Here is a 26,326-nt window from a genome sequence, read left to right on the forward strand (position 1 = left end):
TGGGGAGAATGGATTCACTGCTTGCCTGCTGCACATTCTCCTCCTTATCATCATCATCATCATCATCATCATCATCATCCACAAAATCCTCCTCTGTGTTGCGTGAGACTCCCCCCTTGCAGATGTGCACGGACAGTGGTGGAGTAGTGGTAGGGTCTCCCATCTAGAATTCCATGCAGCTGATCATAGAAGCGGCACGTATGGGGCTCTGACCCAGAGTGACCGTTTGCCTCCTTTTTCTTTTGGTAGGCTTGCCTGAGCTCCTTGACTTTCACGTAGTACTGCTGTTTGTCCCTGTTGTAGCCTCTGTTCATCATGCCCTGTGCGATTTTGACATATATATTAACATTTCTTCTTTTTGATCAGAGTTCTGCCTGCACAGATTCTTCTCCCCACACAGCAATCAGATCCAGTGTCTCCCGTTTGCTCGATGCTGGAGCTCATTTGCGATTCTGCAGGGGACTGCATGGTCACATGTGTGCTGAGCTCACCATGCTGACCAAACAGGAAATGAAATTCAAAATTTCCTGGGGCTTTTCCTGTGTACCTGGCGGGTGTATTGGAGTTGAAAGTGCTGTCCAGAGCGGTCACATTGGAGTACTCTGGGATAGCTCCTGGAGGCCAATAACGTTGATTTGCGTCTGCACTACCCCAAATTCGACCCAGCAAGGTTGATTTTAGCACTACTCCCCTAGCCGAGGAGGAGTACAGAAGTCAATTTTAAGAGACCTTTAGGTCAACGGAACGGGGTTGCTTTATAAAATCGACCTAACACAGCTAAATTCGACCTAACCGTGTAGTGTAGACCAGGGCTGTGACGCTGTAACCATAATTTTTTTTTATCTGGTGTGACAAAGCTCTGTCCTTGCCTCCGTGGGTCCTGCATTTCGCTCACCTCAGAGGCTCACTGTGACCCTCCACGTAACCCTTCTTTCTCTAGAGACACGGGTCACAGTCTACTGAGCCTTTTTTGTCATAAGCCAACAAGGGGGTTGAGGAGAAGTTATCCTTCCTTGCACAGTCTCTGTTGTCTCCCAGTCTCAGTGATTAAACAGGGGGCAAAGGTGGGGTGGGGGGGAGCAAGCCCGGGCCCACCCTCTACTCCTGGGCTCCAGCCCAGGGACCCTAATAGTATCAGTTGTGGTAGCTGACCTTTTAGAAACATGACACGACAATTCCCTGGGCTACTTCCCCCCACAGCAGCCCTCACTTCCTCGAGCTCCACTTCACCCTTACCTCAGGGCCTCCTTCCTTGTGTCTGATATGGTGTGTATTACTCAGCTTCTCCAACAGCACAACATCTTCCCACAGCTCCTGACACGCACATCCACCTGATTAACTGGGAGGCTTTTAACTAGTTTCAGCCAACTCCTGATTGCTATGTTGATTGGGACACCTGAAGCCATTCTCCCTGCCTTCTGGAAAGTTCTTAATTGGCCCCAGGTGGCTTAATTGACCTGGAGCAGCTTCCATTTCACTTAACCAGGTACTAGGGATTTGTTTAGCCTGGAGCTAATATAGCTATCTCCCACTACTTTTCTATACGAGGGCACACCTCGCCCACCCGCTACCCCAGGTCCGCCGGATGTTTTAATTGGACCCCTGCCCCGTGGACCCAACCGACCCCTTCACTGGAAGCCGGCTGCACGAGATGCAGCCGGTCTGCTTTCAAACCGCGCCAAGAAAACACCTATGCACGCTCGTGCTCCACACCCTTCATGCCCTCACCCTCGTTTCCTGCCCCACTACAAAATGGCGGGACCTCCTGCCACCTTTGGAGGGTGAGGAGCCCCGGTGGGCCAGCCTATATTCCACCTTAGTTCCAAGGCCCGCCGGGGATGTCAGTTGGCGGCTTCTTCACAGAGCCGTGAGCACGGGCGTGTACTTGGTGCGGTTCACCTCAGTCCCAGACACCTGCCTCTTTTGCGGCGTGAGGGATACCCTGGCACATATATACTTGGAATGTGCCAGGCTGCAGCCCCTATTCCGGCTCCTCACCAATATTTTATTACGTTTTTGGTTGCACTTCTCCCCTCACCTTCTCATTTATGCGCTCCCTATCCGTGGCCCCACAAAGTCACGGGTTCTCCTGGTAAACCTCCTCCTGGCCCTAGCTAAAATGGCCATCTGTAAAACCAGAGTGAGGAGGTTGGCCGATTGGAGTCTCCTGTGACTGTGGGGCCTATTTCCGATCCTCAGTCCGTTCACGTATCCGGGCAGAGTTCCTCTGGGCGGCATCCTCTGACTCCCTTGACGCCTTTGAGGAGCAGTGGGCGCTGTGCGGGGTTCTCTGCTCGGTGTCCCCGTCTGGTTCCCTAAGTTTGACCCTTTGACCGCACTCCTGTCCCTGTTATTTCATTAGTTGTCCCCTGGAATTTTTTGGGTATCTAGGTCCTGTGGATCCCCCTTTTAGGCTGGGAGGGAATCCTTGAGCGGTGGACGGGCTTCGCCCGCCCACTTCCCGGATCCCAATAAGACTACTTTTCTATAGTCATCTGGCCTTGCCCCGTCACACTGGTTAACAGTTGGATGGTGAGGGAAGGGCAGAAGGAAAGAGCACACATAAAAGGAGAAAATTGCAGGTTAAAAATTCTATAATTAGCTTTTGGTGGGCTTAATGGAACAACTAACAAACTGTATGAATTGGTCCATAGACTGGTATGACTAGGAATGTTTACAGAGCTCAATGAGAGGACTAGCTAATACTGTGAGTCTTGCTGGCTTAAATGTTTGCTAGGCTTTCAGGTTAGTTTCACCCCAGTAATTGTACCTGTCTGCTTCAGCAAGATCCACTATGTTCTGAGTGGGGGGGGGATTCACCCCAGCAGTATTGTTTCACTGCTGCCTTCCTTCATGGAGTACGTTGGGGGTGTGCAATTTTTGTTTGCAGACAGGGTCCCCTATGAGTCCTGGCAATACAGGCTGTTCAGGAGATACGCTCCGGAGACACCATCTCCCCAAATGGTTCTGCCCACACTTGAGGTTCCTAATAGCCTTGCAGTGCTCCATCCTCTCCTCTAGTGGTCTTGCCTTTCTAGAGGCCATTTAGCCCACTGTGGATTCAGCCCATTGCTTTTATGTTTAAAGTTGACAAATGAGAAGGATAATTTTCTTGATAAAACTTTAACACATATTTTTCCCTAGGGTTGAATTTACTAAGGTGGCTGCAGACTCTTCAATTGTTAATCTTGGTCAAGGTCTTCCCGATATATCCCCTCCTAGCTATGTTAAAGAAGAGCTAGCCAAGGCAGCGACAGTTGATAGGATGAACCAGTACACACGTGGCTTCGTGAGTACGTTGCACTTTGGGGAAAGTTTGTTACATGGGAAACTTTAAGATTTGGTTTTAAGTTAGGTGTATAACTTTGTTCCCTTTCATCTTGGCTCCTCTTCCTCCTTCCAAGCGTGGGTTTCTGTAATAGAGCTTACCAGCTGCTGATCAACATCCCTAGTGTAAGTTTATTTAAAGCAGAGTCCTTCACTCAGATTATTATCTTATAGTGCAGCATGTGTACCCTACCAATCCTCTGGCCAGGTCACTTATGGTCTCACCCCTTCTAGGGAATCCAAGTCCAGTACAACAATAGTCCAGTAGCTTCATGTCAAGTCTTCAGCCTAACTTCACATTTATTGGCCTTCCAGCCCTTGTCTCCAGGAATCTTCACGCCACCATCCTCAGAGAGTCAGTAGGGGAATTAGGCTCACCCTTCCTGTGGGTTTCAGTTCAGGGACCCTGCAATAAGTTGCTAAGGTATGACTGTTCGGACTTTTGCTTCCTCCATAGGTTACTTCCTACGTTAGCCTGTCCTCAGATACCAAAAAGAGAGCAAATTGGTTACAGGGAACAAAGCATAGTCAAAGGTTGTATACCAGGCCTACTTGTTCCAGAGAGATCCTGGCATCTAGCAGTCTCTAGTTTTCTGCTGGGCCCAGCTGGCCTCTCTTCAAGGGGCTAGCACAAGAAATCCACACCTTCTCCCAGTTATCTACTACTAAGTTGGGCTGAGGCCCTAGAAAGTTGAGACTTCTTTGTTAATCTCCTCCTGACGCTAGCCAAGGTAGCCATCCATCACACCAGGAGAAGGAATCTGGACAGGTTCTGGTGCTCTATGACTATTGGAGGTCTATTTCCAGTTTCTCATCCAGTTGCCTCCAGGCAGAATTACTCTGGGCAATACGCAGACTCCTTAGACGCCTTTGAGGGGTAGTGGGTGCTGTTCAGGGTTTGCTGCTTGGTGTCCCCTCTGGTTTCCTGATTTTTCAACCTTTAATCTTCACTCCAATCTTTTTTTTTTTTTTCCCTTTCTTCATTCATTTGTCCCAAGAATTCAGTTGTGGCCTGGGTTCAGGGTCCCCTTTGGTCTAGTTCTGGCAGGCCTAGGCCTGCCCATCTCAGTACCCACATTAGATACTAAGCCAGGCTTTTCCTCTTTTATCTCCTCCCTCCAGGTTTGACCGCTTTCACAGGTGTAATGGGTTGGAGTTTATTGAGCCCACAGGCTCTCATTATTCTCTTTCCAGCCAACGGGGGGGCCTATATACCCCATCACAATACAGACAGATGGGGGAGTTCAAGGAAAGGAAACTGAGACCTCTCCCTCTCTGTGTCGCTATAGGGGAGGGGGTGAAATGGGGTTATATATTATCCTTCATAACTGACCTAGTACACCAGAGGCTCCTGGAGCTACCTTGGGGTAGGATGATGCTAAATTGGCATTTTAGAACCCAAAAACATCAGATGTAGAAAGAATTGCCTGGTAGGAATCAAGAAATTGAGCCTCTCCTCCTTCCCATCACCCACAAACCCCTTTAAAACCCACTTGTGATTTTAGGCTAAAACTGATAGTGTAGGGGCTCACCTTGTATTTTTCTTTGTTTCAAACAAACAACCTCCTCCTCCTGTTTTTATTTTTGTGTATGAAAGAAATCAAATGCTTACAGCATAATATCTCCTCTAAATCATACCAGTAATTTCCTACTTATTAATAATTCTGCCCACAGTTATTTTTGTTTCTTGAGATATAAAGCGTGTATGTGTGCGTAGATAAATTTTTGTATGATCAGTTGTCTGTATTACCTAATACATAGCGCACACATTCAAATGTGTTTTTCTTTATTTTGAACAGGGCCATCCATTGCTGGTGAAAGCCTTGTCCCAGGTATATGAGAAGGTTTGTAGAAGGAAGATTGATCCTTACACAGACGTCTTGGTGACAGTGGGAGGATATGGATCTCTGTTTAGTGCAATACAGGGGTTAATTGAAGCGGGAGATGAAGTAAGCTTTATCTGAAGTATTTTATCATAACTACCAAAATAAAATTAATTATGTTGTTTTGTTTCTAGTGTTTTTAAAAAATATATAAATTGCAGTTTTATCTAATTGGCCTATGCCAAACAATTAAGAGCCCTGTCATGTAGATGAGGGGCTGGCAAACATTTTTAGAGACTAGGCCATATCTCAATAAGGAGACTGTCTCATGGATGCCTCCATCCCATTCACCAACATGCAAGCCTCCTCTCCTATTTATTGTACTTCTACATCATTGTTGCTGTTAACACCCACTGAGTCCTATTTTACGAACTTTGTGAGCTGCTGTCTTCCTCAAGAAACTAAATATGGTGCGTGGTATCTGTTCTCAATGTTTGAATAGCCATAATAGTTCAGATTTTGTTTCAGACTATTATATGATGCCAATGTTAAGGGAAAAAAAAGTATACACATTATTAAAGTTAGGATCATATCCCAGTATTTGTTTTCATATGTTAGGCCTGATGATTCATCCTTTCATTATTGCTTTGTTTCCCACTGCTACCAGATACTTGAAATGGCTTTTTGGGAAGCAGTGTTTGGCAGACACTCTAACTGATGAGTGCTTTTTCTGGTGTGGTACATTGGCTTTTTTCCTTTTCTTAAGGAAAGTGCTTCTGTTTTGTGTTCTCATCTGTTTTCTCTCTCTTCCTTGTTGCTTTAATCTTCTCTCCCTTTTTGTCTCTGTCACTCTTTGAATCTTTTGTATTACCTTAATCCTTTGCTATTGTTCACTACCCCTTTTGCCGCCGCCTCTCTCCACGTTTTAATACCATTTGTGTCTCTGTCCGTAAACACTTCTAACATTATATGCTAGTAGCAACTGTAGTGTCTAACTTGAGAAGAACTGCCCATGTCTAATCTCTGAAGTATTACCAATATATGTTGTCTAAGTGAGTAGTACCTCTAATTATCAGATTGAGAGCATTGCCATATGATGTCCTAAGACAATGAAAATTGTGCATTATCAAATCAGGGTTGAATGCCCAAGGTGCACAGTAAATTCACATGGCCAAAGTAAATCTGAAGAAAGTAATATGCTGTTACTACACATAGTAATTTCTCAATTCTAGGTCTTGCTGATTGTATGTTTTAATTTCAGGTGATAATAATAGAGCCATTTTTTGATTGTTATGAGCCCATGGTGAAGATGGCAGGAGGAAAACCTGTTTTTATCCCATTGAGATATGTATGTTTTTAGAAAAAATTATTATTATTAATCACAGAATTATTTTGTGAGACTAATAACATTTGATAATCACATTATAGGAGATGGTACCCGTTTAGTTTTTCTTAACATACAAGTATATAATAAATGAGATAAAATGCAACAATATAAGGCTCAGAGGTGATGCTATCCAAAGCATTATAGACATAGTGTTCTACAAGTGTTGTAAAGAGTAGGGCACTGTTTCCCATTTAATTCAACTTCTCCATGCTGAAAGCTCCTAAAGTCCTTTTGTTTGACACCATCAGAAAAGTTCTGAAACACAAAATAATGGAAGGGTGATCACATGCCCAGTTTACGTATTTGTTATTTTAAAGAGTTGGTTTCTGATCCTGTTCAGCAGCTTGTGAAGTGATGGGATATAGTCTCTATTTCAAAAACTGCCTACTAAATTAGAAATGGTCTTCCATTTACCACAAAAAGTGGAATGACTGTTTCCTTTTTAGTTATGGAGATGAGCAATTTCTCTGTGGTTGATTTTTAAATAGCAACACCTCAGATATTTTAAAGAAAACAACTAATTTAGTTCTATTGAAAGGACCAGAAAACTTTTGTTCTTTGGAACAAAAATCTAGAGGGATGGGTATTGGAGAAACCTAGTATTATTCTTCCAGTCTGTGGAAGGCATTGTGCCGGCACTCTGTGCAGTTGAGCTCCCACAGTTTTGTGGGAGGCAGAGCTGGGGAGAACTGTTCTACAGCATTAGTAACATCCTGAAGACTTGCAGGGATTTCCCAGTATAAGAAATTTTGACCCTGTCATTGTGAACTGAGGTGAACTCTAGCAGTTCTTATGCCATGTCCCTCACTTTAATGTGTAACTGTATGAAGCTTAGAAGGGTCATGCTCTCCACCTGCTCCATGATTGGCTGAAGCTTTCTCCTCTTGACTACATGTTGTAGTAGGGCACAGATAGTTTCCTAACTTTGGTCTTCCTGTGAGCTTTGCATGGGGAAAGGCATGGTCTGGGCTTGTGTTGCACTTAAGTAATACAGGCATTTATTCCTATTCTAGAAAACTGTTGTTGGGAACTCTGCATCTAGTGCTGATTGGGTCTTAGATGCCACTGAACTTGCAAGTAAATTTAATTCCAGAACAAAAGCTATTTTACTGAATACTCCTCACAACCCTATAGGCAAGGTAAGACTTCCATTCTAGTTTAACCTAGTAGTTGTAATTTCAGAATGTATCTTAAATACACTGATTAATGCACTGGCCCTCCCTTTTTTGCCTTCTAGGTATTTACCAAAGAAGAACTCCAGGTAATAGCTGATCTCTGTATTAAACATGACACCCTGTGCTTCAGTGATGAGGTGTATGAATGGCTGGTGTACAAAGGAAATAAACACATTAAAATAGGTACTGATTTTTTTGTATAATCACGCAGACGGTTGTGGAAGGACATCATAAATGCGCATCTCAAAGATAACTGATGCTGTCAAGTAGTTCAAACTAATTTTGGTTTAGTTTAAAATTATGAAACTCTGATGAGGAACGTCCTTTATTTTCTAAATCTTTATTTAAAAGATTAAAGGTGGAATTTTCAAAAGCATTTAAGTGATTGAGACATGCAAGTCCCATAGAAAGTAGATGGGCCTTGTACTCCTACACCACTTAGGTCCTATTGAAAATCCAACCCTAATTCAATTCTTTGGTGCAGAATAACATAATAATCACTGGTTTCAGAGTAGCAGCCATGTTAGTCTGTATCCGCAAAAAGAAAAGGAGTACTTGTGGCACCTTAGAGACTCTACATCTCAGTGGTGTGCTTTGTTGCAGAACTAGCTGAGGGAAGGGAACAAATGCTCACTAACAAACCTCTTTCCTGGAGCTCTGCTGACATAATCAGTGAGGCTAGCACATAATAAGGAAACCACATTATTGTTTTTCCCATAAAAAACAGGAAAAAAAAAGTTGGAAAAAAGTAAAGAACAAAATTAGTAGAAGATTATTTCGGACACCTTCCTCCCAAGCAGAAGGTATTAAAAATAATGGGCATTTCAAACACTGAAATCACTCTGGGGACTATGTGGAGTCTTGTGGAGTAGTTCTCTCAGGCAGAGATACTATGTGGACAAACTAAACCATTGCAAGGACAAATCAGACAACTAAATATTTAATGCTATCAGGTTCCCTGCAATAGTTTCCTTTCTTAGGGCCTGATCCATCTCTCACTGAAGTCTATGAAAACAGTTCCACTGACTTCACTAGGAGCTGGATTTTAGTATAGGCACATCCAATATATGCTGCCAATAACCCTAATCCAAATTCTGCAAACACTTTTACATGTGCTTAGTATTACGTTCATGAGTAGTCCTACTGAAGTCTATGGGATTGCACAAGTGCTTAAGTTAATCACATGTGTAAATGTTTGGAGGTTGTGGCCTTAGTTTGAATCCTAGTTAGTGGATTATGAGAAGTCTGAATCATAGACTTTAAGGTCAGAATGGAGCATTATGATCGTCTAGTCTGACCCCCTGCACAATGCAGGCCACAGAATCTCACCCACCCGCTCCTGTAACAAACCCCTGACCTATATCTGAGCTAATGAAATCCTCAAATCATGGTTTAAAGACTTCAAAATGCAGAGAATCCTCCAGCAAGTGACCCATGCCCAACGCTGCAGAGGAAGGTGAAAAACCTCCAGGGCCTCTGCCATTCTGCCCTGAAGGAAAATTTCTTCCTGACCCCAAAATGGTGATCAGCTAAACCCTGAGCATGTGGGCAAGACTCCCAGGAAAGAATTCTCTGTAGTAACTCAGATCCTACCCTATCTAGTATCCCACCACAGGCCATTGGGCATACTTACCACTAATAGTCAAAGATCAGTTAATTGCCAAAATTAGGTTATCCCATCATACCATCCCCTCCATAAACTTATCAATCTTAGTCTTGAAGCCAGATATGTCTTTTGCCTCCACTGCTTCCCTTGGAAGGCTATTCCAGAACTTCACTCCTCTGATGGTTAGAAACCTTTGTCTAATTTCAAGTCTAAACTTCCTGATGGCCGGTTTATATCCATTTGTTCTTTTGTCCACATTGGTACTGATCTTAAATAATTACTCTCCCTCCTTGGTATTTATCTCTCTGGTATATTTATAGAGAGCAATCATATCTCCCCTCAGCCTTCTTTTGGTTAAGCTTAAACAAGCCAAGCTCTTTGAGTCTCCTTTCATAAGACAGATTTTCCATTCCTCAGATCATCCTAGTAGCCCTTCTCTGTACCTGTTCCAGTTTGAATTCATCCTTCTGAAACATGGGAGACTAGAACTGCACACAATATTCCAGATGAGGTCTCACCAGTGCCTTGTATAACAGTACTAACACCTCCTTATCTCTACTGGAAATACCTTGCCTTATGCATCCCAAGACTGCATTAGCTTTTTTCACGGCCATATCACATTGGCAGCTCATAGTCATCCTGCAATCAACCAATACTCCGAGGTCGTCCTTCTCCTCCTCTGTTACTTCCAAGTGATGCGTCACCAGTTTATAACAAAAATTCTTGTTATTAATCCCTAAATGCATGACCTTGCACTTTTACCCTATTACTATTACTTCAGTTTACAAGGTCATCGAGATCTTTCTGTATGATATCCCATTTTCCCTCTGTATTGGCAATACCTCCCAGCTTTGTGTCATTCGCAAACTTTATTAGCACATTCCCACTTTTTGTGCCAAGGTCAGTAATAAAAAGATTGGTCCCAAAACCAATCCCTGAGGAACTCCACTAGTAACCTCCTTCCAGCCTGACAGGTCACCTTTCAGTATGACCCGTTGTAGTCTCCCCTTTAACCAGTTCCTTATCCACCTTTTAATTATAATATTGATCCCCATCTTTTCCAATTTGGCTAATAATTCCCCATGTGGAACCGTATCAAATGCCTTACTGAAATCGAGGTAATTAGATCCACTGTGTTTCCTTTGTCTAAAAAAATGTTACCTTCTCGAAGGAGATCAGATTGGTTTGGCATGGTCTACCTTTTGTAAAACCATGTTGTATTTTGTCCCAATTACCATTGACATCCTTAACTACTTTCTTCTTCAATTTTTTTTTTTTTTCCAAAATCCCTTGCCTTGCTAATTTATTATTAAGGATTATTTTCTCAGCTATACACAGGTTTTGTAGCTACTTGCATGAACACCCAGCTGAAAGGTAATGGACTGTAGAGTTATAAAGTCCCATGTTCTCACAATAAAGGTGAATTTTAATGATGCCCAACAAAGTAGCCCTGTTGAAATTAAAATGTTAACCCAAAAGGCATAAAATTAACTTTCCTGACAGTCAGAAGAACTGTGTTCTGTTCCTGGCTCTGATGCTGATATAATGTGCGGCCTTGAGCAAACCATTTCATGACTCTCTGCTTCAGTTTCCCCATCTTTTAAAGTGGCAATCATAATATCCTTCTTTATAAAGTGTTTTTGAGATTTACAGATGAATTGCACACTAATTTTTATTAATGATAAAATTGAGATAATTTACTAGGAATAAGCAAATGTGGTGTTTTTTTTTTTTTTTTTTTTTGTCTACAATGACTTTGGAATACTGGTAATTAAGATGAGTGTAGTGTAACTGAATTAATGTATTGCTTTCTGCTTGCTGAAGATGCAGTCCTTTTGCATGCTCAGCTCCCATTGATATCTGTAGGACGTGCAGGCCACAAGGTTTTTTTTGTTTTGTTTTTGTTTTTTTTTCTTTCTCTCTCTCTCTAATGCTATTTTTAATAAATCCTATTTTTAAGGCCAACTTGGTGGCCTAATCCATAATATCATACAAGAGGCCTTTTGTCCACTGGGACATGGAGGAAATAACTCTTAGTTTTATTAATATATTATTAGTATAACTTTTGTTTTAACATTTTGAAGGAAAAAAATACCAGATGAACAAAAAGCATTTTTACTGCACACATAAAATTTACAATTCCAGTATGATAATGTCTCAAGTTAAAGCTTAGAGTGTGAGTCAGCTGGCTTTAGCTGCATACTGTCTAACAGATCCCATCAAATGATCTTACAATTTATTGTTAAAAACCTACAAACCATAAAACCTTCAGAGTAAAAATGTAACTGATAAAGTCATTTTACTAAAAGAAGCAAGACCTTTTTTTTTTTAAACTTCAGCTTCTTAGTTTTTATAACTGTACATTTAAAAATAATACAAGGAAAAAAATCCACTATTTCACTATGTAGAAGCTGCAAGGTTTTTATATTAAGCTTTACACATTCAATCAAATGCAGTGACACTTTTTACATGAAAGATGCAAAAATGGATATTATATAATCTAATAGGGTAGCTAGTCATATATCATAAAATTAGCATAGTCTTTTTTCTGTCGCCAGGCAGTCTTCTCTAATATAGAACACTTCATCATGTCTGTTACCCTTATCTGACTTTTCTAAAAGTGCAAGTCTCTTATGAGTAACGATTAGAGCTATAGTGGCAGATTTAGAGTTCTCATATCATAACTGGGGATTCTGTTGGCATTTCAACAAACGGAGTGCCAGCCCCGGTAATATGCTTATATGTGTTACCTTACAGATAATTCCCAGCACTTAATTGGCATTAAAATTATTTTAAACCGTACCGAGTTTGAATATAATGATATTGCCATATAGCATGGAAAAAATGCTCCCCATTCCATTTAATCCTGCATATTAATTTATTGCTTGTGAAAGTGATAGACTGCCCTTTTTCCCCCTCTACTTTCTCCCTGCTATTATTGTGTGGAATGCTCCTGCTATCTGTCCCCAAGCTTCAATTCCTGGGAGTAGTTTGCAAAACAGTCTCAGGTCTGGTCTACATTTAAAAGTTAGGTCAACGTAACTATGGCACTCAGGGGCTTAGTTGCAGCTCTTCCATTGATCTAGCTACCACCACTTGGAAAGTTGGATTATCTCCTGTGAAGGAAAAACCCCTTCTGTCACTGTAGGAAGTGTCTTGGCTAAGTGGCATGCTTGTAGCTGTAGCACAATAGATCTGTGCCACTGTAGCACCTATAGTGTAGACATGGCCTAAATAGAGGGCACCTGGCTTTGAAATTCACTCGTGCTTGCAGTATGCTGGAGCCAGTTTTGTCAGCCTTTAGGACGTGGTGCTTAAATACTACAGCCTATATAGCTCAATAGAAGATGCATCTGTTCAAACTGACTTTTTGTTTTCAAGAAAAAAGAAAAGGAGTACCCGTGGCACCTTAGAGACTAACAAATTTATTAGAGCATAAGCTTTCGTGAGCTACAGCTCACTTCATCGGATGCATTTGGTGGAAATTCCACCAAATGCATCCGATGAAGTGAGCTGTAGCTCACGAAAGCTTATGCTCTAATAAATTTGTTAGTCTCTAAGGTGCCATGGGTACTCCTTTTCTTTTTGCGAATACAGACTAACACGGCTGCTACTCTGAAACCTTTGTTTTCAAGGTTACAAGTCTGTTGGAGGGATGAGTGCTGGTTAGGGGGAAGATGGGTTTCTCATTTGCTAATTGTTTTGTGTTTTACATTTGTAAATGTGCCCCAAAATGACAGTGATGGGCACTGACTTGAATCAGTTCTAGTACAGGGAGGTACTGTGAAAACTTGCCCATGGAATTTTGCCATTACATCTATGACAGCCTTGCTTATGGGCCTCCCTAGAGAAAACTCCTGACAGTTGTGCTGGATTTGGCAATAGCTCTTTAGTATGACAATATGGTTGGTTGGGATGCAACAGGACTACTGAAATCACTAGTCCTTGTACCCGCATCTAATTTTATATGTAACAACCCAGATGTGTTTCCCAAAGTTTATCCTATGAAGTGATCCAGGGATTGTGTGAGTCAGAAAGGATATTCCATTGAAGCCATCTGTGAAAAAGCCTGCAGCTATAAGAAAAGTCTTTTGCTCTAGTAGGATTAAAATGGCCTTAATTTGGTTTAGCATAATTCAGAATATATTAAACCAACTGAAGGTCAATTTAATGCTGAATGGAGTTTCCACACAAAAATTTAATGTGGTTTGACAAATTCACTTTAAATTCTTACCTTTAGTTAATTTGTATTAACTTTGTAACTGGGGACACTCATGAATGTGCTCGATAAACATGAGATAAGAACGCACCTTTTTTCCTAGTGACAAGGCACCATGAAAGGCATGATGGTTCGTTCATCTCAATACAGTGTTAATTCTGAAGCCTGGCAATGACCGTGTAAATGTCAACATTGGGTACATCTACGCTGGAATAAAAGCCTTGTGGCACAGTCGTGGCTGGCTTGAGTCAGCTGATTCAGGCTCATGGGGCTCAGGCTGCAGGACTGAAAATTGCTGTGTTAGGGCTTGGGCTGGAACCCGAATGTCTACACAGCAATTTTTCAGGCCTGGAGCCTGAGCCTGAGTCAGCTGACCCGGGCCACCTGTGGGTTTTTAGCCAGTATAGACCTATCCACTGTTAATTAGTTCATGGCTGATCGCTGTAACAGGCTTGTCCAGCTAACAATCCCAGTTTAGCCGGATACTACAGAAATCAGAGGTGAAAAAGAGCTGTCGAGGTGTGTGACAGCCCAAGAACCACCCAAAAGTGTTGAGAAAGGAGCAAAGAACTCCGGGATTTAGCTACGCTGCAGGTGGGAGGTGTAATTCTAGTAAATCTGCCAGCTCTGATCAAGTTAGTGTGCTAAAAATAGCATGGGTGGCAGCTCAAGTTAGCTGCACGAGCACAATCATGTCTAAGATCCTAGGTATGTACTCAGGTGGCGGCTCTGTCTAGCTGCCTAAGCTGCTGCAGCCACGTTGCTATTTTTAGCACACCAGCTTGATCAGAGCTAGTGCCTGTATGTCTACATGAGTTGGGGAATCACACCTCCCACCTGCAGAGTAGACCTAGTGTATGTGCTATGTCTATGCTAGATAGTCGGAACAGATCTGGGAGTTTCAACCAAAAGAAGATAGCCAGGGATGCTTTTGGAAGGCTCATTCTGTAGCCCAGATCAACTCTACAATGTAGAGTTCTGCCAGCATGGTTGTGTGTCAGGGATCACACCTCTGCACACTCCTGACAGACATAACTATGCTGGCAGGTCAGGAGTGTGAAGAGGTGTGATCCCTGACAGATATAGCTGTGCAGGCAGAAACCCCTGGACTAGATGCAGTTATGCCAGCAAACCTGTTTTCATTCCGGGGGGGTGTTTTTGCTATTTCGATACAAAGCGCAGCTTTGCCAGTATCTCTGCATCCACACTATGGCAATTTGCTGGTATAGTATAGTAGTGGTCCTATATCAATAAAGTGCTCCTAGTGTAGACATAACCTAACTCTGCAAAACTGAGGAATCCACTTTCTGCAAGTCTGAAGCATTTTGACTCTCAGCAGCTGGTGAAATATTTTTAAGTATGTTAATATTAAATTTTGGTGGGGAGATTGCAGGAATTGGTGCTATCATAAGGGTTTGACATTGAATTTTTTAAATTAAAGCTTAAATTCTACAGAAATTAAGCGGTGTTTAGAAACACTTTGGCTGGCTGCAGGAATGCTAAGACTGTGCATTACAGGGATACAGTTGTGAGTGTCAGTAGTAGTTGTAACAGTTCAGCTATTCCTGTGTATTTTATAAACTGTAGCAAAGATTGGCAGATACACTGTAATCAATCCTATGATGATGATTTTTGATTTTGCTGTTATCCAGTGACAGCTGAGAAACTACTTCATTGCCCTTTATTTCACCCACTCTCAGTTCAAAACTTATTCTTAAGGGATGGATGTTTTTCAAGTTGCTGATGTAGAATTAGTAGATGTTTGGGGGCGTGGATGGCTCAGTCATCACAACTGGCACTGCTTAACATTCCTAATGGCAGCACCCGCAGAGTGGACAAGGACTGAATGGCCGTAGAGGAGGTTGATTTCTAGGGGTGATCCCTCCAATTCAGATTAAAGCACAGTGAGAGGGAAGTATAGCAGAGTTTGCCAGTGGTCATTCAGCATTTGTTCTGTGGCTAGATGAAGGCCTTGGTCTCCAGGGCTGACAGTCTGGTACCTTTTCACAAGCACCAAATTCATACTAAAATGAAAGATGTTTTCACTCTGTGTGTCTTGCTCATTCCTTAACTTTCTTCTTTTTTTTTTTTGTTCCTTGCCTAATTTCTATTCCAAACACTTCTCCATTTTTCTCCATTACACTTCTCCATTTTTCATTTAATTTAAGAATTTTTCTCCTAGCTTTGTTTGTTACATATTATATTAAAATGCTGCTCTTAGCTAGGAACAGTACAGGTTTTATGATTGTATGGAACGTGTATGTGCACTGGCAACCAAGTCACTTTATTTTATGTACAGCTACACTGCCAGGCATGTGGGAGAGAACAATAACTATAGGAAGTGCTGGAAAGACATATAGTGTAACTGGCTGGAAGGTAAGAACAACAAGAGTAAGAGATCTGTTACATTAAATAATATGTATTTATCTGACCTAAACCTCGTCTATTTTTGCATTCTATCATTTGAAAGCTTACTGTGCATCCAACTCACAAAAAATTGCAGACAATATTCACTTGGAAATACTACCTACCTTTAATATGCACTCTCTAACAATGCTCTTATTAATTCTAAAAATAAACGCTTGTGAAAGTGAAACGGAAGGGAGGGGTGAATATTAAAAAATGAAGTACAAAACACTATTTGCCTTGCAGAAAGAGCCAAAACTGCAGAAGGATACATACAGAGTATTGTTTAAAACCTGTTTCCAGTTTTGTGAAGCAGGTGTAAATGTTGGCATTAAAACATCTAAGGATCTTATTGCTTCCACAGATCAGTCTAAAACACCATTGCTTGTGTGCACAATTTTAGCCTACGAAATTGCACCCGTAATACATTGGAGATGCAACAATTCAGACTAGCTTGAGGTCCCATTAAATATGTGACCAATAAATATTTTATTTGGCTCTGGTAAAATACTGACAATGCTTTATACTGATTAGTATATATGAGTTCTATCTCCAGCATTTCTAAACCTGACATTTAGCAAACCTTGTACAGTTTTTATGTCAACAGAAGTGCACTATTGCTTCTTCCCATTGTGAATACCTCGAATTCTTTCAACTTTTAATTCTTTATTATGAGTCCTAATTACTAACTTGGCCTTATTTTTAAGATGTGTCTGTTTTTTCTCCTCCCCCTTAGCTTGGATGGTCAATTGGTCCACAGCATTTGATAAAACATTTGCAAGTTGTTCAGCAGAATACGCTGTATACATGCCCAACTCCGTTACAGGTAGATACAGATGGGAGAGGAGAGAAGTTCTGTTTGTACAGTGTCTTGCATAAAGGAGCTGGGGCCTCCAGGCACTATTGCAATACAATTAATACAAATTAGTATGAATTTTGAGATGTCTAAATATTTTTATGTAGTTTCTTGGGGATAAGCGTGCTGGTAGAAAAGGCAAATTTGAGAGTCACTAATGAGGCAATTTAAAAAATACACCAGAACCTTGCAAATTCTCACTGCATTAATCTGCAAAGGTGACCATTGTTGCACAAAGCCTGGCAGCCTCACTCCTTTCTCAGCCAAAATGTAATTACAAGATGCTGCAGTGACATCTCGTATTGCTGTGAATTACTTTTACCAAACAGTTATTTACTAGTATTCTATCATGTATTAGCATCAATAATTAAAACTAAACTATTCTTCAAATTACACTGTAAACTCTTGAGGCAAGGACTGTGACTTCCTCTGGTGTAATGCCTAGCAGAATGTGGGCCTGATCCTGATTGAGACTTTTAGGTGTTAGTAAATAATAACTTGTCAAAATAAATGCACACGTTACATTTTGTGATGCAGTAGTTTGGGGTATTTGTGGACTCAGTAAGACCCCGGTCCTGCAAAGAGATCTATGTGAGAAGGCCCATATACCATGCAAAGTCCCAGTGACCTCTCCCAGTAACTTCAGTAGGACTCTGCATGGGTGCAAGGGTCCACCGGCAGGAAAACTTTGTATGCTGATTATGTTTGCAGGAGGCGTTGGCACAAGCTCTTTGGATCGACTTTAAACGCATGGATGACCCAGACTGCTACTTCTACTCGCTGTGTCGAGAGTTGGAAAGCAAGCGTAATCGGATGGCTAAGCTACTCCAAGAAGTTGGATTGAAACCTGTCATTCCAGATGGAGGATACTTCATGATTGTTGATGTTTCTGCACTTAGTCAGTGAAGGTTTATTATGAGGGAGTGGGAGCATACACTATAGTTAAGATTAAAATGCAACTTCCATTTTAAGCCCCCATTTTTTCAGTTTCTCGTAACACTTTCAAACAAACTCCTTTTGGGCTAAAATGTTCTGTGTGAACTTGGCCCAGAGGTGATTATTTTTGTAAGTTTTTTGGTAAACTCCGTTCATCCATTTTTGAGTGGTGTGATTTCTAATTACTGCCTTTGTATTACTTTTTCATTTAATGAAGTCTGATGGCTGTTGCAGGGAAGATATGAAATTAGGTTGGGTGAGAAGGTGGTTAACTGGATTTATAGTTAAGGAAGGTATATGATTTGCAAAAGTTTGAGAATTACTGATCTACAAAAACACTAGGAAGAGCTGTACCTCCACTGAGGCGCAACTGTAGCTGTTGCACTTCAGTGTAGGTACTACCTACACTGATGGGAGGGATTCTGCCATTGTCATAGGTAATTGACCTCCGTGTGTTGATGGAAGAATTCTTATAATTATGCTAGAGGGGTACGTCAGTATAGCTGCATCTCTGAGGTGTGGATTTTTCCTAGTGTAGACCTAGACCCCGTCTTCTGTCTTCCATTGACTGCCTGTAATAGCACTTTGCACTTAGGTTAATTAGGCCTCATAGTGCCCCTTTGAAATATGTAAATATCCCATTCTCCTCTCCCTGCCCCCCACACAACAAGTCCTTGTCAAAATCAGGATTAGACTCTGAATGGCACACAAGACTTGTTTCAGCTCTTCCTAGTGGTTTTATAGTGACTCTAGTATTAACTGTAATAAAGAATACTGAGAAAGAAGTGTCCTCCCATTGGAATCTGGGAGGTCATATAATATTATGCTCCATTTTACATTCATTTTTATTTTTAGATGTGGATCTGTCTGATATGGAGGCGAATCAACATTATGATTATAAATTTGTGAAATGGATGATAAAATCTAAGGTAAGATGTCTCTTCTACCCAGTCACTCAGATATACATTAAACATTAGGAATATTTTTATATCTAAAATAAAAATACACCTGAACCTATAAAAGGATATAGCTCAGATATTTTACATTTTAAAGCATGCCTAGAGGTTTAGCTGTGCATATCACCCTAACTGTGGGAATCTAGTGGTTAAAATCATGCTGAACTGTAAAATCCTATTGAACATGTAGCGTGTAGTCTTAGCACAAAACAATAAAGACAAGTCCCAATAATTGCTGTTTTCCACGCTTACATGTTTGCAGTAGGCAAGATCCTGCTACCTGTCTTGCCTAGGAAAAATGGTTGAGTTTAGGTCAGACTTATCTAGCACATGCCAAACCTAAACTTGATCACTCCTCCTAGTCAAGATAAACCCATTGATTTCACTGGTGCAGGATTGCGTACTTATTTTTGACATCTGAATTCTGAAAATTAAGCCAATTCAATTCTAATGAAGGAAGGGAAGGCTCCAAAATCTTGGCTGTACAATTTATCAAAACTAAAATTGACTTTATCTGTGTGTAATAGGCAAATCATTATGTTTCATCATTTCAGAAACTGTCAGCAATTCCTCTTACAGCATTCTGTGGCCCAGATACCAAAAAGCAGTTTGAGAAATATATACGTTTTTGCTTCATCAAAGTAAGTTTGTGTCCTGCTCTAGAAGACTGTTCTGATAGCGGTATTGCTTATTACTAAAATTTTTTGTGCTAGCTTAATCTAAAGGAGTTGTTTTGTGTTAATTTTTGCTGTTAAGCAGTTAGTTATTTGGTTGGTTTTATATTGACATTTTTAATAGCATTACTGAAAAGTTAGTTTTATTAAGAATGCAACAATAAGCACATGGAGGAAAAAATTAATACAAAATACAGGCCCACGCTGATTTGAAGGAGGGACAGAAATGGAAAGTGGTGAGGTTGCAGAAACACAAAGCAACCTGATTGCCTCTTTGCTAAGGAACTTTCAACCCTCAAAGTAGGTGGCACTGGCTGGGATGGGTAAGTGGCCAGGGAATAAGATGATTTTCTCCTTAGCCTCCATTGACAGGATTCCTTCGGATCACTCAACGGATTTGCAAGCTGACTTAGCAAACACCATGATGAAATGTGTGTGTTGGTAGGCTTCCCTGCTCAATATGGACAGAGATCATTTCTAACAAAATTCTAGCCAAATCAAGCTATAGACTACTTGTGCGACGTACAGAGTGATAGCCAAGTCACAAAACTGTCCACAATATGGAATACCCACGCTTGGGGTGGAGGGAAGAGAATTCAAAGCACAGCTTCATTACATGGGTATTTAAAAACAAAAAAAACCACCTTTACACACTGGTTAGGTTAACTCTGCTAGCATGACTTCAAATGTAGCGTGGACAAGACCACTACTGTAATACAGCAGATAGTCATGCAAATGTAATGGAAGTGATTTCTACGTACATTTGATAGTATTGACACTAAGGAAAGCAAAGGAGTTGTTTGGAAATTATAAAATTTTGTACATTAAAAATAAAATATTTAAAAGAAATCTAACTTTGAATTCCTTTCTTGGTGTACCCTCTAGACATATAATTACAAAGTTTAGTGGCAAATTATTGAATCCTTTGGATGTTTACAAGATACAATTGTAACTTTGTCAAAAATACTAGTTTGCAGTGCTGTAAAAATGGCTGATACTCGATTTTGTAGAGCTCTGTACCTACAGTAATTGTGGCATTCTATACTTGCAGCAAGACAGCACACTGGATGCAGCTGAGGTGATCCTGAAGAACTGGAATAAACCTACATCGTGATTTTTATATTTGTATTAATTATTCCATCTAGTATAATAATTTTATACATAGGTATTTCATTATACCATTAAAAGCCAATGTACTCTAAATACAGTACATGATTCATATGAAATTACAAATAACTCTGGGAGACTACCTGCTGAGTAGCCAGAATAACAATTTATCCATTGCAAATAATGTGACCCAAGTAACTATTTTCAGTCTTTCCAAAATATTGGCTATTTCACAAAATAATTATGTGAATCCACATTTTGGGGGTGGGGGGTGGGTGGGAGATTTACTAGGGCACTGAAAAAATAAATCCATCATATAACAGTGTTAGGGCTTAGGAGGAATAGGTCAGAATTAGAAGAATAAGAGCTGTTCTGATGTAATGATATAGGAACCCGTTGGAAATAGCAGCATTTGAAGCTGGAATGTTGGGTTTCACATATCATCGTAGCTTGATGTGAAGGGAAATTAAGAAATGCTTTGAAATGGTGCATGTTAGCTAGCTCCAGGGACTTAGCTTATGAACATACACACAACAAAATTGATTTAGTTAAACCAATGCAATTTTTGGTGAGTAGACAGTTCTAAATGTGTTTAAATTTCATTACTGTTTTAATTTCCCACAGTTGTCAAACTACTGTTTTTGAAAGTACCATATATACTCGTTCATAAGCTGAATATTTTTGGTAAAAAAGTGACCTCATCAAAGAGCGGGGGTTAGCTTATAAATGGGTCTACACCAAAATTTGATTTTAAACTCTATGAAATCATTGAATTGAATATCTAATACATTGTTGTTTTGTTTATCTGGATCGTTTGCAGGCACGGAGCCGCTCCGTTCCCTGTGGCCGCGGTTCGCCGTTCCCACTTTCCACAGCTCCCATTCACTGGGAATGGTGAGCTGAGGGGCTCTGTGCCTGTGAACGCTCCAGGTAAACAAAACATCCCATCCTGCCAGCAGCTTACCCTGACGGGACCGGAACCAAAGTTTGCCAACCCCTGAAATATAGGGTCCACTTATGAAAGGGTCAGACAGTTTTTACTGTTTTTTACCTATCCATCTTGGGGGGTCGGCTTATAAATGAACGGGCTAATGAACAAGTATGTACGGTACTCAATCTTCAATGTTCTAAAATAGCATGTGGTGTAAGAGTTTAAAAGTTTAGTTTGATTTATATATGCACACACAAAAATAAGAGACCTTGCTCTTAGATGCTCTGTGACCATCCTTAAATATACAACAATGGAATAGATCACTCCTGTAATTCCTTTTCATCTCTTAATCAGCTTATCCCCAACCACCACCAGTAACTCCACAGCAAAACACATTTAAAAATCTTAACTAAAATCTCCAGAAAACAGAAATGGGCCTTGCACTGTGCTACGAAGGTTAATAAACTTAGGTTATTTCAAGCTAAGGGAATGAGGGGAGTGAGTCCTAAAGAAGAGACTCTTGTGGAGAGTGCTCTACCAGCTGCCTCATCTTTCAATATCCATGAGGCTCTGTGTGTGCTTTTATCAACCTCAAACTGCTTCCCAATTGAATAGAAGAAATCCAGAGTAGCCTGCTTCTAGTGCAGGGGTGGGCAAACTTTTTGGCCTGAAGGCCACATCGGGTTTCTGAAATTGTATGGAAGGCCGGTTAAGGGTGGCTGTTCCTCCCTAAACAGCCAGCCATGGCCTGGCCCCCGCCCCCTATCCGCCCCCACTTCTCACCCCCCTGACGCCCCCCCTGGGACTTCTGCCCCATCCAACCTCCCCATTCCCTAACGGCCCCCCCCCCCAGGACTCCTGCTCCCTGTCCCCTAACTGCCCCCCGCCACCTCATCCAACCCCCCCCTCCTTCCTGACTGCCCCCTGGGACTCCTGCCCCCATTCAACCCCCCTATTCCCTGTCCCCTGACCATGACCCTGAACTCCCCTGCCCTGTATCCAACTCCCGCTTTCCGCTTTGTCTGGAGCACCGGTGGCTGGTGGTGCTACAGCAGTGCTGCCCAGAGCACCAGGACAGGCAGCCGTGCCGCCCGGCTGAAGCCAGCCACACCACCGCGCAGCACAGAGCTCTGGGTCAGGCTGGCTGTATAGCTGCGCTGCCGCCCAGAGCATTGCGCCCGCAGCACAGTGAGCTGAGGCTGCCGGGGGGGGGGAGGAAGAGCAGGGGAGGGGCCAGGGACTAGCCTCCTGGGCCAGGAGTTCAGGGGCCAGGCAGGAGGGTCCTGCAGGCCGTAGTTTGCCAACCTCTGTTCTAGAGGATGATTCTTGTGCTCTTTTATCCCATGGCTTTCATCCTTGTGGTCTTGCACTGCGGAGTTGGAAAACAGTTCTAGAAATGTTCCCTTCCATGTTCTGGAATCTGGAGTCAGTGCTGGCTTTCTCAAATCATGAGAACAATTTAGGATGTGTCTACCCTGCAATCAGAAATACAATTGCAGCATGAGGCACACCCATGCTAGCTTTAATCTGGCTAGCACAGTTAAAAATAGAAGTGTAGAAACAGCACTGGCTTCAGCAGAAGTTAGCAACATGAGTACAGGGTTCCTGGCAGATTTGTAAAGCCTGTGCCACCACACCTTCCCTGCTATTTTTATGTCAGTCCATGATGAAATTACACCTCTGACCGCCATGTAAGCATATCCTTTAATCCTACCGATCTGTGGTCATGGGTTTGGTCCAACAGTGCCTTTATCCACAAGTAAATTGTACAGCCATAGAGTGGGCTGGTAGCAACTGTCTAGCTTCTCTCTTTGTTCCTGATCTTGGTCCTGGGCTTTCAGCCAGAACATCCTCCATTGTCTCTCTAGTTACTTTTTACTGCCATCTCAAAAAAACTCCACCAGAAACTCTTTAAAAGGGTGGAGATTGAGTAGAGTTAAATCAGGTCTCCACGGTGAAAAAGTAATCTGGGAATGAAATTGGCTCCAGATGAGTTATGGAATACATCTCTGGGAAATTCTGAGATTCCAGGGGCATTTTGGCAGTCTGACCTCTCCTTCCAAAAATCCCATTATCTCCGAGGTAACCCAGAATACCCACTGAAATCTCCCAATGTGAATTGTACCTGGGAGCTGTGCCAGGAACTAGTGGATATCTACCTAGAGCACTGGTTCTCAACCTTTCCAAACTTCTGTACCCCTTTCAGGAGTCTGAAGCCTTAGATCTGCTGTCCAGGGCTGAAGCATGTAATTTAGTTTTTCAGGGCCCCTGTTGCATGGGCCCCCGAGTAATTGTCCTTCTTGCCACCACCTAATGCTGGCCCTACACTTGCAACTCCCCTGATGTAGAGGGCATTACAGCAGAATCTGTTGAGCAGAGTGCTAATTTGGGTGCAGGACAAAACGGTTAGTGTTAACATGCTTCAGATTGTAATATGCTTGTTCCTCAGTTGGTGTAAAACAATTGGCTCAATTACAAACAATTCCATATTTTCTAGTGTAGATGAAGCACATAGGTAGGTGGAGTAAAGAAAGGGGAACCCCAAACCATACTGAGGCTTAGAGCTGCCATTTTTTTTCAAGCACTGTCAATTATCTTAAAATTTAACAAATCTGCTAATAGAAATCTATATATTTGTTATATTTATATGAGAGAAACTGGGTTCCTAAGATATAGTATGAGTTAAATTTTACTAATCCTTAGACTGATGATACAAAATAATACAACACCAGAATTTCGGCTTCTGACCTTAACAACAAGGGTTTCAGTACCTTACACAATTCAATAGTTTATAATTGCCTGTCAAAATGTAATTGTAAATAACCATAGTGCCATATCTATATTTGCATATAGCAGATTTGGAGCATAAAAATGTAATACTGATTAGAAATGCCAATTATTTCTACAGCTTATGTTGAGATGTCCAAGATAGCTGTTTTTATTTCAGCACGTTTGCTTTCTGAGTAATTGGGATGAATGAGTAATTAGACATATCCTCACAATAGCAATAAAGCATGGTACAGAGTGCTCAATGTGAATCTCAGGGCTCATGAAAGGCTGACTTCTCCAGAAAGTCATGGTTTAACATTATTGCTATGTGTATTACTGTAGCATCTAGGAGCCCTGGTCATGGATCAGGACACAGCAATGTGCTAGGATACGTGTAATCTGCATATCTTTTCATTTAATCAAAAGTCTAAATACACAAATGGTGGCATATACATGAACTTGCATGTTGGAGTTGATTCACTAACCACTTACCATTTCCATAATATGCTCGTTTCAGATGTTTAACTTCTGCTGATGTTAGAGAAAGAATGTAGGCTAATTTAACAAACCATTAAAAATGAGAAATTTACACAAAATAGTAGATTTGCTTTCATTAAGGCCAAACATGCACAAAATAGTGTGTTCATGAAGACAGTAAGTATCCCGTTGCATAATATTGTGAAAATGGTACCTGTAGTATCAGAAACCTAATTGCCAGCGGTCCATCTAGTGCTGTCACTGACAGTAGCCAGTACTGGATGCTTCACAGGATGTTCAGAGGCTAAAACTTTCAAAAGTGGCCACTGATTTTGGATGCACACAGTGGTGAGCTGGAGCTGGTTCGCTGGAACCGATTGTTAAATATAGAAGTCCTTCTAAAAGGGCTTCTAAATTTAACAACCGGCCAAAAGTGGCGCCTTAAGTGCCGACTCCGTGGGCGCTCCAGGGCTGGAGCGCTGACTCTGGGTGCTCCAGGGCTGGAGCACCCACGGGGAGAATTTGGTAGGTGCAGAGCACCCACCAGCAGCTTCCCGCCCCGCGCCTGGCCCTAGCTCACCTCCGCTTCACCTCCTCCCGTGAATGCGCCGCCCCACTCTGCTTCTCCATCCCTCCACCCCTTCGGATTCCCGCAAATCAGTTGTTTGCACGGGAAGCCTGGGAGGGCTGAGAAGCAGGCGGCGACTTTGTGCTCAGACCCAGGGAGGCGGAGCGGAGGTGAGCTACAGGGGGGGGGGTGCGAGGAGGGCTGCCTGCGCTGCAGCAGGTAACCTGGGGGGCACAGGGGAACTGCTCCCTGACCCACCTCCACCTCCCTGGGCCTGAGCGCGAAGCCGCCGCTTGCTTCTCAGGCTTCCCATGCGAACAGCTGATTCGCGGGAAGCCGGGGGAGGCGGAGAAGCAGAGCAGGGCGGTGCGTTCAGGGGAGGAGGCGGAGGCAGAGCTGAGCTGGGGCTAGGTGCGGGGCGGGGAGCTGCCGGTGGGGGCTCTATATCCACCAAATTTTCCCCGTGGGGGCTTCAGCCCCAGAGCACCCATGGAGTCGGCACCTAAGGCACCGCTTTTGATGATAGCGAGGGGGTGCGGCTGTTCCCCCTGCTTCCCCCCCTAGCTAAGCTCCCCTGCCCCTAGGAGCCAGAGGGACCTGACAGATGCTTTCTGGGAGCTGCCCCAGGTAAGCACCACCGGCACTTCCCACCTCACCCTCGGCAGGTCCCTCTGGTTCTTAGGGGCAGGGTGGGCACCCAATATGGTGGCCCACGAGACCCTCCCTGCCCAGTTCTGGAGGCAGTCAGGGGAGGGAGGTGGATGGGGCAGGAGTCCCAGGGGGCAGGCCATGACCCCCTCGTGGGGTGAGGAGGGAACTGGTTGTTAAGTTTTTGGCAGCTCATTGCTCGATGCACAATTTGAGAGATCTTGCACCTGGTTCAACTTTTACAGTTCACGGTAAGTAAAAATTAAATGTGCGTGTTTGCGGAATTGGGGCCATTGGTGCCTAAATCAGGCCTTTAAAGGCCCCCAATGCATATTTTGGTACCTAAGCCAATGGGGCCTGATTTTCAAACATGCTGAGGATCGCTAGATACAAGAGAAAAAACATTAAAGTCAGTAAAAAGAAAAGGAGTAGTTGTGGCACCTTAGAGACTAACAAATGTT

At 42.3% G+C, this 26,326-nt stretch overlaps 1 protein-coding gene across 14 annotated transcripts in view; it reads left to right on the plus strand.

Moving 5' to 3' along the window:
- The window catches only part of KYAT3 (kynurenine aminotransferase 3), a 68,720-nt gene extending 46,997 nt beyond the window's left edge, over positions 1 to 21,723 (plus strand). For 10 of the 14 annotated variants that reach the window (XM_043491042.1, XM_043491045.1, XM_038413736.2 and 7 more), the window contains 11 exons: positions 3,145 to 3,289; positions 5,127 to 5,276; positions 6,412 to 6,498; positions 7,551 to 7,676; positions 7,775 to 7,895; positions 15,837 to 15,913; positions 16,680 to 16,769; positions 17,511 to 17,697; positions 18,591 to 18,664; positions 19,246 to 19,332; positions 20,417 to 21,723. In XM_043491042.1, the coding sequence (XP_043346977.1) occupies positions 3,145 to 3,289; positions 5,127 to 5,276; positions 6,412 to 6,498; positions 7,551 to 7,676; positions 7,775 to 7,895; positions 15,837 to 15,913; positions 16,680 to 16,769; positions 17,511 to 17,697; positions 18,591 to 18,664; positions 19,246 to 19,332; positions 20,417 to 20,479 (1,207 nt within the window). In that variant the 3' untranslated portion in view covers positions 20,480 to 21,723. Of the gene's footprint in view, positions 1 to 3,144; positions 3,294 to 5,126; positions 5,277 to 6,411; positions 6,499 to 7,550; positions 7,677 to 7,774; positions 7,896 to 15,836; positions 15,914 to 16,679; positions 16,770 to 17,510; positions 17,698 to 18,590; positions 18,665 to 19,245; positions 19,333 to 20,416 lie in introns of those variants that run through there. The other 4 variants (XM_043491047.1, XM_043491046.1, XM_043491041.1 and 1 more) reach the window with 3 other exon arrangements.
- Positions 21,724 to 26,326: the final 4,603 nt, after the last annotated feature.

The sequence above is a fragment of the Dermochelys coriacea genome, chromosome 8 (assembly GCF_009764565.3).
Source record: "Dermochelys coriacea isolate rDerCor1 chromosome 8, rDerCor1.pri.v4, whole genome shotgun sequence".
Taxonomy (NCBI): Eukaryota; Metazoa; Chordata; order Testudines; family Dermochelyidae; genus Dermochelys; species Dermochelys coriacea.